The sequence below is a fragment of the Coregonus lavaretus genome (genome assembly GCF_964263955.1).
Source record: "Coregonus lavaretus genome assembly, chromosome: 14".
Classification (NCBI taxonomy): Eukaryota; Metazoa; Chordata; class Actinopteri; order Salmoniformes; family Salmonidae; genus Coregonus; species Coregonus lavaretus.
Window position 1 is genome coordinate 48,419,118 of NC_140001.1, and position 12,687 is coordinate 48,431,804.

General features: G+C 42.3%; 1 protein-coding gene across 1 annotated transcript in view; it reads left to right on the forward strand.

Moving 5' to 3' along the window:
• qsox2 (quiescin Q6 sulfhydryl oxidase 2) overlaps positions 1-12,687 on the forward strand; it is a 44,508-nt gene that overhangs the window by 30,779 nt on the left and 1,042 nt on the right. The window contains exons 4-11 of the mRNA XM_084176604.1: positions 3,880-3,985; positions 4,207-4,297; positions 5,977-6,122; positions 6,426-6,575; positions 6,678-6,807; positions 6,925-7,047; positions 11,981-12,131; positions 12,323-12,511. Coding sequence (XP_084032730.1) covers positions 3,880-3,985; positions 4,207-4,297; positions 5,977-6,122; positions 6,426-6,575; positions 6,678-6,807; positions 6,925-7,047; positions 11,981-12,131; positions 12,323-12,511 — 1,086 coding nt within the window. The remainder of the gene's footprint in view (positions 1-3,879; positions 3,986-4,206; positions 4,298-5,976; positions 6,123-6,425; positions 6,576-6,677; positions 6,808-6,924; positions 7,048-11,980; positions 12,132-12,322; positions 12,512-12,687) is intronic.

Consider the following 12,687-nt stretch of genomic DNA (forward strand, 5'->3'; position numbering starts at 1 on the left):
CACTGAATAATGCATGAGAGTATCAGCTGTTCCGGACGAAGCCATGAAGTGCTTTGAAAGGCTGGTCATGGCTCACATCAACACCATTATCCCGGAAACCCTAGACCCACTCCAATTTGCGTACCGCCCCAACAGATCCACAGATGATGCAATCTCTATTGCAATCCACACTGCCCTTTCCCACTTGGACAAAAGGAACACCTATGTGACAATGCTATTCATTGACTACAGCTCAGCGTTCAACACCATAGTGCCCTCAAAGCTCATCACTAAGCTAAGGACCCTGGGACTAAACACCTCCCTCTGCAACTGGATCCTGGACTTCCTGACGGGCCGCCTCCCAGGCGGTAAGGGTAGGTAACAACACATCCGCCACGCTGATCCTCAATACGGGGACCCCTCAGGGGTGCGTGCTCAGTCCCCTCCTGTACTCCCTGTTCACCCTTTTATTTCAGCTCATGGAACATGGGACCAATACTTTACATGTTGGATTCACCTGGTGAGTCAATGTTCTGAAAAGAGCAGGCGTTCTTAATGTTTTGTAAACTTAGTGTATATACCATAAAACTTCAATTAAACGCCGAGTCTCAAATAGCCGCCTGTCCCTTTTAATAGCCGGGCAATGGCACATATTTCAGAAAACAAACACCTGTTTCAAATAAGTGCTGTGTCTAAATGAATTGTTTACGAGGTTACCATGAATTGTTGACAAGGTTTGTTTGATTTGTTACATTAAACAATTCAGTAATGACTCGAAAAAAATAATCGCAATCATCCATTTTTATCCCCATTTAAGAAACTGCTAGCCATTAGCTGTTGACAGCTGAGAATTGCTAGCTAACTGACAAGCACAAAAACAGTTAACAACTTCGGGAGTACAGACCCCCATATTTGTTTTCGCCCTCTAGTGGTGAAATAATAAATACAAATGCACTGTCAGGAGAATAATTATTGTGAAAGATTTATACGTTTTTAAATACCGGCATACTAAGACAACAGAAATGTGACACAGTATGTAAATGATAACACATTAGTGCAGGAAATACTTTTTTTTACATTCAAATGCTGGAAGCGAATGTGGAATTATCAGTGGAATTATCAGTAGAAATTGTAAGATAAATTGGCACTCCAAATGGAAAAGGTTGCCGACCGCTGGTGTAGCCTATTACCGGCAACTTCAGGAGAATAATGGCAGATTCTGCAAAGGCCAGCAGCAGTGGGAGGAGGGTCGGGAAAATGTTTTTTTTTCTTCTGGTTAGGCTATCTTGATCTCTCGCTCCCACTTGAGTCATTTGTGTGTCTTATTTAATCCAACAGTGTGCTTAAAACATCAAACAAGTTCAGTACATACAGTGCATTCGGAAAGTATTCAGACCTTCACTTTTTCCACATTTTGTTATGTTACAGCCTTTTTCTGAAATGGATTAAATTGTTTTTTCCCCTCATCAATCTACACACAATACCCCATAATGACAAAGCGAAAACAGGTTTTTAATGAACAAATTGTAATTATTATTATTAAATAAATACCTTATTTACATAGGTTTTCAGACCCTTTGCTATGAGACTCGAAATTGAGCTCAGGTGCATCCGGTTTCAATTGATCATCCTTGAGATGTTCTACAACTTGGAGTCCACCTGTGATAAATTCAATTGATTTGACATGATTTGGAAAGGTACACACCTGTCCCACAGTTGACAGTGCATGTCAGAGCAAAAACCAAGCCATGATATCGAAGGAATTGTCCGTAGAGCTCTGAGACAGTATTGTGCGAGGCACAGCTCTGGGGAAGGGTATCAAAACGTTTCTGCAGCATTAAAGGTCCCCAAGAACACTGGCCTCCATCATTCTTAAATGGAAGAAGTTTGGAACTTCCAAGACTCTTCCTAGAGCTGGCCGCCCAGCCGACCTGATAAGTCGGGGCAGAAGGGCCTTGGTCAGGGAGGTGACCAAGAACCCCAATGTGGTCACTCTGACAGAGCTCCAGAGTTCCTCTGTGGAGATGGTATAAACTTCCAGAAGGAAAATCATCTCTGCAGCACTCCACCAATCAGGCCTTTATGGAAGAGTAAAAGGCACATGACAGCCCGCTTGGAGTTTGCCAAAAGGCACCTAAAGGACTCTCAGACCATTAGAAACAAGATTCTCTGGTCTGATGAAACCAATATTGAATTATTTGGCCTGAATGCCAAGCGTCACATCTGGAGGACCACAGTTGTGCTATATATTCATTGGCCGTGTTACTACCACACCAGCAGTCACGAGTGATGAAGGCAGTCAAATTCCATGTGACTGTTTAGTCACTCTAATTAGGTTTCTCCAAGCTCTGATGCTGCTGATGGTCATTAGTAGCCTACCAAACTTGCTGCCTGGTACTCAGAACTCTATTGTCCCTGTAATCACTCTGACATAAATGCAAATGTCTTCGAAAATCTTACGCGGACCCATTTTGGACGCAGGCAATAAGGCAGTGATCGCTGAGATCCTGGTTGAAGACAGCGGAGGTGTATTTAGAGGGTAAATTTGTCAGGATGATATCTATGAGGGTGCCCATGTTTACAGATTTAGGGTTGTACCTGGTAGGTTTGTTGATAATTTGTGTAAGATTGAGGGCATCAAGTTTAGATTGTAGGTTGGCCAGGGTGTTAAGCATATCCCAGTTTAGGTCACCAAGCAGAACGAACTCTGAGGATAGATGGGGGGCAAGCAATTCACATATGGTGTCCAGGGTACAACTGGGGGCTGAGGGGGGTCTGTAGCAAGCGGCAACAGTGAGAGACTTTATTTCTGAAAAGGTGGATTTTTAGAAGTAGAAGCTCAAACTGTTTGGGCACAGACCTGGATAGTACGATAGAGCTCTGCAGGCTATCTCTACAGTAGATTGCAACCCCACACCCTTTGGCAGTTCTATCGAGACGGAACATTTTGTAGTTGGGATGGACATTTCTGAATTTTTGGTGGCCTTCCTAAGCCAGGATTCAGACACTGCTAGAACATCAGGGTTGGCGGAGTGTGCTAACGCAGTGAATAACTCAAACTTATGGAGGAGGCTTCTGATGTTAACGTGCAAGAAACCAAGGTTTTTACGGTTACAGAAGTCAACAAATGATAACGCCTGGGGAGTAGGAGTGATACTGGGGGCTACAGGGCCTGGGTTAACCTCTACTTCACCAGGGGAACAGAGGAGTAGTAGAATAAGGATACGGCTAAAGGCTTTAAGAACTGGTTTTCTAGTGCGTTGGGTACAGAGGAAAAAAAGGGGCAGATTTCCGGGTGTTGTAGAATAGATTCAGGGCATTATGTACAGACAAGGATATGGAAGGATATGAGTACAGTGGAGGTAAACCTAAGCGTTGGGTAAAGATAAAAGAGAGAGCATCACTGGAGGCACCGATTGAGTCGGTCTCCGCATGTATGGGGGGTGGGACAAAGGAGCTATCTAAGGCAGGTTGAGCTGGACTGGGGGCTCTACAGTGAAATAGTACAATATGAAATAAACGAAACAGCAATGAGCAAACCATATTGACATGGGAGAGAGGCATAAAGCAATCACAGGTGTTATTCGAGAGATAAGACAACAGCTGGTATTGGCGACACAGTTTGGGCTGAGGCTAAACATAAACAGGATGCGGTACCGTATAAAAAACAAAATAGACAAAAAACAAAAAAAACTAGGCTATTTACTCAAGGACACTACAGAAAACACAACCGCACTGCTACGCCATCTTGGATGGCCCTGCCGCTAATGTAAATAAAGTAGGCTAACTGTCCATATATATTTTTTTATCATTGTTTATTGTTATCGAGCAAAATAGTTATATTTATCACTATTACTTTTTGTCCATATCGCCCAGCTCTACTCTCATCTCTCTCACCAGGGGCAGATAGGGAGCTGCAGACAGTGCGACAGCTGATGGTCAACTTCCTCCAGAACCACACAAGACAGGACTGGCCTGTCAGCTGCCCTCCACTTGAGCCTTCCAGGTTTGACCAGTGGCACACCTTGGGCTTCAATACAGTCTTGAGACCAGAACAAATAGCCTATGCCATGGTTTGCTAAATAACCTCTGTCCTTTTACTCTACCATACGTCTGCTAATATGGGCTATTGTCAGGTTGTTTTTGAATCGCTCAATGAAAAGGGAGTGGCACACAATACAGGTGATTATCATATTAAATCGATTGTGTCCCATTTCCTCTTTTCAGCTCTGCAGATATATTGCCTTTGATGGGTCAGAAATCCAACCAATACACAGCTGTCATTGTTGAGAATGAGGACTCCTATGTTGGCAGAGAGGTATGATGAATTCAAATAAAACTGAACTGTACCTTTTCATTGTATTCATATACTATCAGACTTCAAAACAACTAAGTAATTGTTTTACTTAAATGCTGCTTTATAGGGTTAATGTGTGGGAGTTGAAATATATACACTACCTGTCAAAAGTTTGGACACACCTACTCATTCAAGGGTTTTTCTTAATTTTTATTATTTTCTACATTGTAGAATAATAGTGAAGACATTAAAACTATGAAATAAAACATATCGAATCATGTAGTAACCAAAAGAGTGTTAAACAAATCCAAATATATTTTATATTTGAGATTCTTAAAATAGCCACCCTTTGCCTTGATGACAGCCTTGCACACTCTTGGCATTCTCTCAACCAGCTTCATGAGGTAGTCACCTGGAATGTACTTCTTAAAAGTTAATTTGGGGATTTTCTTTCTTAATGCGTTTGAGCCAATCAGTTGTGTTGTGATAAGGTTGGGGGGGGTATACAGAAGATAGCCCTATTTGGTAAAAGACCAAGTCCATATTATGGCAAGAACAGCTCAAATAAGCAAAGAGAAACGACAGTCCATCATTACTTTAAGACATGAAGGTCAGTCAATCCGGAAAATTTCAAGAACTTTGAACATTTCTTCAAGTGCAGTCGCAAAAACCATCAAGCGCTCTGATGAAACTGGCTCTCATGAGGACCGCCATAGGAATGGAAGACCCAGAGTTACCTCTGCTGCAGATGATAAGTTAATTAGAGTTACCAGCCTAAAAAATTGCAGCCCAAATAAATGCTTCACAGAGTTCAAGTAACAGACACATCTCAACATCAAAGTTTCAGAGTAGACTGTGTCAATCAGGCCTTCATGGTCAAATTGCTGCAAAGAAACCACTACTAAAGGACACCAATAAGAAGACGACTTGCTTGGGCCAAGAAACACGGTCAATGGACATTAGACCGGTGGAAATTTGTCTGGAGTTCAAATTGGAGATTATTGGTTCCAACCGCCGTGTCTTTGTGAGACGCGGTGTGGCTGAATGGATGATCTCTGCATATGTATTTCCCACCGTGAAGCATGGAGGAGGTGTTATGGTGTGGGGGTGCTTTGCTAGTGATATTGTCTGTGAGTTATTTAGAATTCAAGGCACACTTAACCAGCATGGTTTGGGCTTAGTGGGACTATCATTTGGTTTTCAACAGGACAATGACCCATCACACCTCCAGGATGTGTAAGGGCTATTTGACCAAGTAGGGGAATGATGGAGTGCTGCATCAGATGACCTGGCCTCCACAATCCTCCGACCTCAACCAAATTGAGACGGTTTGGGATGAGTCGGACCGCAGACTGAAGGAAAAGCAGCCAACAAGTGCTCAGCATATGTGGGAACTCCTTCAAGACTGTTGGAAAAGCATTCCAGGTGAAGCTGGTTGAGAGAATGCCAAGAGTGTGCAAAGCTTTCAAGGCAAAGGGTGGCTACTTTGAAGAATCTCAAATATAAAATATATTTTGATTTGTTTAACACTTTTTTGGTTACTACATGATTTTGTTATTTCATAGTTGTGATGTCTTCACTATTATTCTACAATGTAGAAAATAGTAATAAAAAAAAAAAAAAAAAAAAAAACCTTGAATGAGTAGGTGTTCTAAAACCTTTGACCGGGAGTGTATAAAGTAATGTCAACTGTTCTATAGGTTATCTTGGACCTGATGATGTATCAAGGGCTGACAGTGAAGAGGGTATTGAGTTCAGACAAGAGCCTCACAGAGAAGCTTGGCATCAACTCTTTCCCCTCAGCATACCTTCTCCACCCTAATGGAACACATGCCATTCTGGATGTGTGAGTTGGCAACCTCTATTATATTTACTTCTCCAGGATCTTGTGTGTGTGGACTAGAAGAGAGTTCTGGTTCAAAAGGTTGGAGTCTTAACAAATGTGTTTTTGTATTTGGCGTAGCATCCCATTTTAATGGGTTCTATGCGCACAGAATATAGCATTGTTTTTTTTTGTTTTTTTACATGTAATCATTATTTTCTCCAAATATTTAATCCCAACTGTCAGTGAAATGTTTGGCTTCTTTATATAGTCTGTTGTATAAATCCAGACATTTAAAATGTTGCTCTGATGTTTCTGTATCACCAGGCGGAAAAGACTGCGCTTCTTCTTTTCCTCGTTCCTCAAGCTTCTCCTAGGGGTCCACAGAAAGCTGAGCACTACTGGAGCACCCCAGGAGCCCCTACTGGATGGGCCACGAGGTCCCGGGACGGCTGAGGCCTGGAAGGACTTTGAGAAGTGAGTCTGATGCTAACACAGTATCTTATATATGCATAACCTTTCGGTTACTGGTCCAATGCTCTTAACCGCTAGGCTACCTACCGCCCTGATTTTCTCCAGGTCTAAGGTGTACATGGCAGACCTTGAGTCAGGGTTGCACTACCTGCTGAGGGTAGAGCTGGCTACCCACCAAACCCTGGAGGGAGAAGAGCTCAAGACCTTCAAAGACTTTGTGACAGTGGTCGCTAAGGTAGAAGTGCCCTAAGGCTGAAGTGGGTCCGCACAAACAAGTAAACAATATTTGCCCTCTTGTTTCTATTAGAGAAGTAACATTTAGTCTGTCTTTTCTTTGATTCTTGAATCCCAGCTCTTTCCCGGTCGCCAGTCTGTGGTAAAACTCTTAGAGACTCTTCTGGAGTGGCTGGTCAGTCTTCCCCTGGAGAAAATCCCATTTGATGCCATCCTTGACTTGGTCAACAACAAGATGCGAGTAAGGGAGGCATTTTGTGTGATATTTCATTATCAAGTGCTCAAATAACTCAAATAAAATAACTGTTTAGCATAGTTTAAAGGGTCATACAGAAAGCGTGGGGAAGGGTGGCCCTTTTTGCAGAAGGGGTGTACTTTCCCAAGTTTTTGAATACATTTCTAATGGAAACAATCCATTTCCACTAGCGCTGGTACTTTCACCAAAAATGCTAGCCAGATTATTCTTAACATTGCTAAGTAACCAGTAATCAAATTTAGAAACAGTTTGGAGGAAACAACCACAGACTAGGGAAGTCAAATTAGTTAAACTATCCTTTTAAACAACAGATGTAACGAACGGTTCACAACATTTTCGGTTTGATTTTTGGTTCTCATTCGGTTTTAGTTTAGGAGGGAAAAAACTACGACAAAAATGAGTCTAATAAAAGTAGTTAACGTTTTTCTCCATCGTTTGTAAACAAAGTATTTCTGTATTGCAGTGGTAGACATGAAGACAAATTTGCCCTGGTACTTCGGGCCACCAAGCCATTCAAATCAGTGGCCAAGATTTAAATTCTTACTGGACAAAATAAAGGCATTTTTAAACGCTCATATGACCAGCAGCCTTTCCCCCAAAATATAGCGGTGGGGGGAGGGAGACCAGTGGTTAGACACAAGCTCAAGGGTGCACACTACACACAAGCTAGGGAAAAAATCGATAGTTACATATCGTAATATTATTTTGGACGATATTCTGTCAATACTTTGACTCCAGGTATCGAATTTGTAAAAAACAATTATTATTTTTTGCTAGGTAGCATTAGCTAGTGCTCATCGGCTGTACCTGCGCCAAAACTCCGGTATTTTTCATCCTATAGCTTGTTCTCAATGTTCTTTTTAAATAGTGTGCCAAAATGTTTTCAGCACTTTTATTTATGACTAATAAAAAATAAAAATAAATGCTCTCATCTACACCTTTCCAATGCTTTTATATATTTTGAGGGGAGTGAAGGTTAAGTGGCCAGGGCTTATTTTTATAATGAATGACAGCACGATGCCTCTCGCTTCCAACAAGTTAAGGATAGTATATCGATTGCTTTGCTACCTAAAATCTAAATAAAATGAACTGGTGAAATTACTGCAATACTCTTCATATATTTTGATCACTTTTCATGTCATTTTGGCCAGTTAATAACCACTGATCATGCAACATCGGTAGAAAGTGTGAACCTCTTTTATGAATCGATTAATGTTAGCTCCTGCATATGGCTACTTGTTGACAATATGAAAATCTGCCCCACTTGTATTTATAACTACAATGTTAATTGTAAATTACAACTTTATACTACTACACTACTAACTAGCTAGCTAATTATTTTGTGTATAAACCAACCTGATTTCATTGATCTGTAGCATGTTATCTTGAATGGGCCAAGTCAGCTGCAACACTCACCAGGGGAAGTTTGAGCTAGCATTTTCACATTGGACATGCTAGCTAACATGTAAAAAATTAAAAATAAAGTGGAAATTAACTATTTACTTTCTAGAATCATACAATATTTTTACATTACAATAAAGTACAGGGGGTTAAAGTATCCAAAACTCAATTTCCTCAAAAACACATTTTCATAGAATTTTGGGTTTTGCCAACAATGAGTGGCCGCGACATCCGACGGGTTCTTGTAGGCCGCCACACAATTAGTAGGGGGTGCAACAGTTCACTAAATCAATGATTCTATATGTAACTCTGTTTTTGGGTCACTGTTCTGTGGAGGGTTTCGGTCCAGAAGGAGGGATAAAAAAATAATAATGACAACGTGCATTTAACTGCAGTACACCACAATCAAATGAAATCCGCAGCACATAGGCCTTCTCAGCTTCAGCTTGTATTCAGTGACTTTCTGTTTATAAGTTATTTTTCAAAAAGACAAGACTGTCCACATTCTCTTCTAAGAGGGCAGATCTGTTGACTGCAGTGTTTACCATAGGATTGTTTACAGCAGTGGTGCTTCGTTTACGGCGTGGACCAAATGCACAACTGCAGAGCATTTATCACATTTTAGACAGTAAACTTAATAGTTAGAAGATATCTAGCTGGCAAACATTTAGTTGTGAATTACAAACTGCAATTAGATCACCTGGCGCATGCTGCACAACAGTGAGTGACTCACAAGGCTCCTGTCTCTCGTTGTTGTCTGCTTGTAAACAAACACCACGTAACTGGGGACTACCGTAAGCTTCATAATAATGTGACAGGTGAAATGAAGAAAACAATGTTCTTTATCTCCTAACGAATTTCACAAGTTGACTGCAGGTATTTACTTAAAAAGTAGCTACAAATATTCAAATGTATACAAAAATTTCAAATAAATACTTTCAACGGTATTGAAAAACCATCCTGTGGATTTTTCCAAATACCCCGGTATACGGTATATACAGTGCATTCGGAAAGTATTCAGACCACTTGACTTTTTCCACATTTTGTTACGTTACAGCCTTATTCTAATCTACGCACAATACCCCATAATGACTAAGCAAAAACAGGTTTTTAGAAATGTTTGCAAATGTATAAAAAATATAAAACTGATATCACATTTACATAAGTATTCAGACCCTTTACTCAGTACTTTGTTGAGGCACCTTTGACAGCGCTTAAGAGTTTTCTTGGATATGACGCTACAAGCTTGGCACACCTGTATTTAGGGTGTTTCTCCCATTCTTCTCTGCAGATCCTCTCAAGCTCTGTCAGGTTGAACATTTGAACATCTTGAAGAACAATCTGGCCTTAAATGGCCATGTACTCTTTTAATCTCCACCTGGCACAGCCAGAAGAGGACTGGCAACCCCTCAGAGCCTGGTTCCTCTTTAGGTTTCTTTCTAGGTTCCTGCCTTTCTAGGGAGTTTTTCCTAGCCACTGTGCTTCAACATCTGCATTGCTTGCTGTTTGTGGTTTTAGGCTGGGTTTCTGTATAGCAATTTGTGACATCTGCTGATGTAAAAAAAAAAAGGCTTTATAAATATATTTGATTGATTGATTGGATGGGGAGCGTCACTGCACAGATATTTTCAGGTCTCTCCAGAGATGTTCGATCGGGTTCAAGTCCGGGCTCTGGCTGGGCCACTCAAGGACATTCAGAGACTTGTCCCGGAGCCACTCCTGCGTTGTCTTGGCTATGTGCTTAGGGTCATTGTCATGTTGGAAGGTGAACCGTCGCCCCAGTCTGAGGTCCTGAGCGCTTTGGAGAAGGTTTTCATCAAGGATCTCTCTGTACTTTGCGCCATTCATCTTTCCCTCGATCCTGACTAGTCTCCCAGTCCCTGCCGCTGAAAAACATCCCCACAGCATGATGCTGCCACCACCATGCTTCACCGTAGGGATGGTGACAGGTTTCCTCCAGATGTGACGCTTGGCATTCAGGCCAAAGAGTTCAATCTTGATTTCATCAGACCAGAGAATCTTGTTTCTCATGGTCTGAGAGTCCATTAGGTGCCTTTTGGCAAACTCCAAGCGGGCTTTCGTGCCTTTTACTGAAGAGTGGCTTCCGTCTGGCCACTACCATAAAGGCCTGATTGGTGGAGTGCTGCAGAGATGGTTGTCCTTCTGGAAGGTTCTCCCATATCCACAGAGGAACTCTTGAGCTCAGTCAGAGTGACCATCGGGTTCTTGGCCATCTCCCTGACCAAGGCACTTCTCCCCAGATTGCTCAGTTTAGCCGGGCGGCCAGCACTAGGAATATTGTTGGTGGTTCCAAACTTCTTCCATTTAAGAATGATGGAGGCCACTGTGTTCTTGGGGACCTTCATTGATGCAGACATTTTTGTCCTTGAGTGGGCTAGCCAGAGCCCTGACTTGAACCTGATCGAACATCTCTGGAGAGACCTGAAAATAGCTTTGCAGCGACCCTCCATCCAACCTGACAGAGTTTGAGAGGATCTGCAGAGAAGAATGGGTGAAACTCCCCAATACAGGTGTGCCAAGCTTGTGGCGACAAACCCAAGACGACTCAAGGCTGTAATCGCTGCCAAAGGTTCTTCAACAAAGTACAAAGTAAAGGGTCTGAATACTTATGTAAATGTGATATTTCAGCTAAAAAGTCTAAAAACCTGTCTTAGTATGTCGTTATGGGGTATTGTGTATAGATTGAGGGGGGGGGGGAAACAATTGAATCCATTTTAGAATAAGGCTGTAGGGTAACAAAATGTGGAAAAAGTCAAGGGGTCTGAATACTTTCCGAATGCACTGTATATTGCAATATGACTTTTTGTCCATATCGCCCAACTAGGTCAATGTTAACTTTTTTTCTCACTGGCCCAAAATCTACTGGCCTAATTTCAATATCTACTGGAATAGTTTAAGTACATTGGCGTCAAGTGCGTCTCATAAATTGACTTGCTCTCTCTTTATATTCAGCTGTGTTTTTCCCCACGATTGCGTTTAGAAATGTTGTGCAATAACTGGGCTTATCAGAATGCATGTTTCTCTCCCTGTGGGACTCGCAACTTGAAAGCGCCTCCGGAGGAATACCAATAAAATAGTTTAGCCACTCTGGGCTTTTCTGATTTTGCTGTTCTGTACCATCACTCATCTTGTTGGCTGAGAAAAACGTAATGTGGACAGCTGTAGTACATGCGCCTTGGCAGAAATATTTGTTATGTTCCTAATAGGCACATTGTGTTCAAGAATGTAGTGCGGTTCACCTCATGTGTACCACATCCCGTGAACCGAGGGCCCATACTAGACGGTCCTGTTCAGATACACATATTGTTACAGCCTTAATATGACAGTATGTGGTAGATGTTATAATTTCAGCCATCAAAATGTAATGGAAAAACCTTGGTCCGAACCGACAGCTTGTGACAGACCAGTTTGGTTCAGTCCAGTGAACCATAACACCCCTGATCTACTCTGTGGCTTAGTAGTGAGTTTTTCTGACTCTCTCCCTGACCACCTTCAGATTTCAGGGATGTTCCTAAGCGACCAGCTGCAGTGGGTGGGTTGCCAGGGAAGCAGAGTCGGGCTGAGGGGCTACCCCTGTTCACTGTGGACCCTGTTCCATGTGCTGACCGTCCAGGCGGCCAGCCGGCCCGACGCATTGGCCAACACCAGTACGTACGCACGCACATACATGCAGCCATGTCATAGCGATACTGCTTACCTTCGAAAATAGATGGCAACATCACGATTGGTATCATCATGAATATCTCAACTGTGGTTTGATTATGAAATGTGTGCCTTGTCAAGAAATTGACTGTGCTTCTCTCTCGTTCCCCTGACCATCTCCCTTCTGTCCCACCAGGCCTGGAGGAGAATCCCAAGGCAGTGCTGCAGACAATGCGCAGGTACATTGTGAACTTCTTCGGCTGCCAGGAGTGTGGCAAGCACTTTGAGGAAATGGCTGTGGAGTCTCTGCCCCAGGTGAAGTCTGTGGACCAGGCGGTACTGTGGCTCTGGAGGAAACACAACCAGGTCAATGGACGCCTCGCAGGTGGGGAACCTACCTCTAAATCGGCATAGTTTGCGATCTCAAACCTAACCTAGAGAATATACTGTCATTTGAAGTAAATATTCCGTATAGTAGATATATACTGTGGTATAAGTTTGTAAGCAACGTGTGTTAGAGTTGAGTAGGCAGGTCAAAACGACTGGTCTTGACTTAGGAGA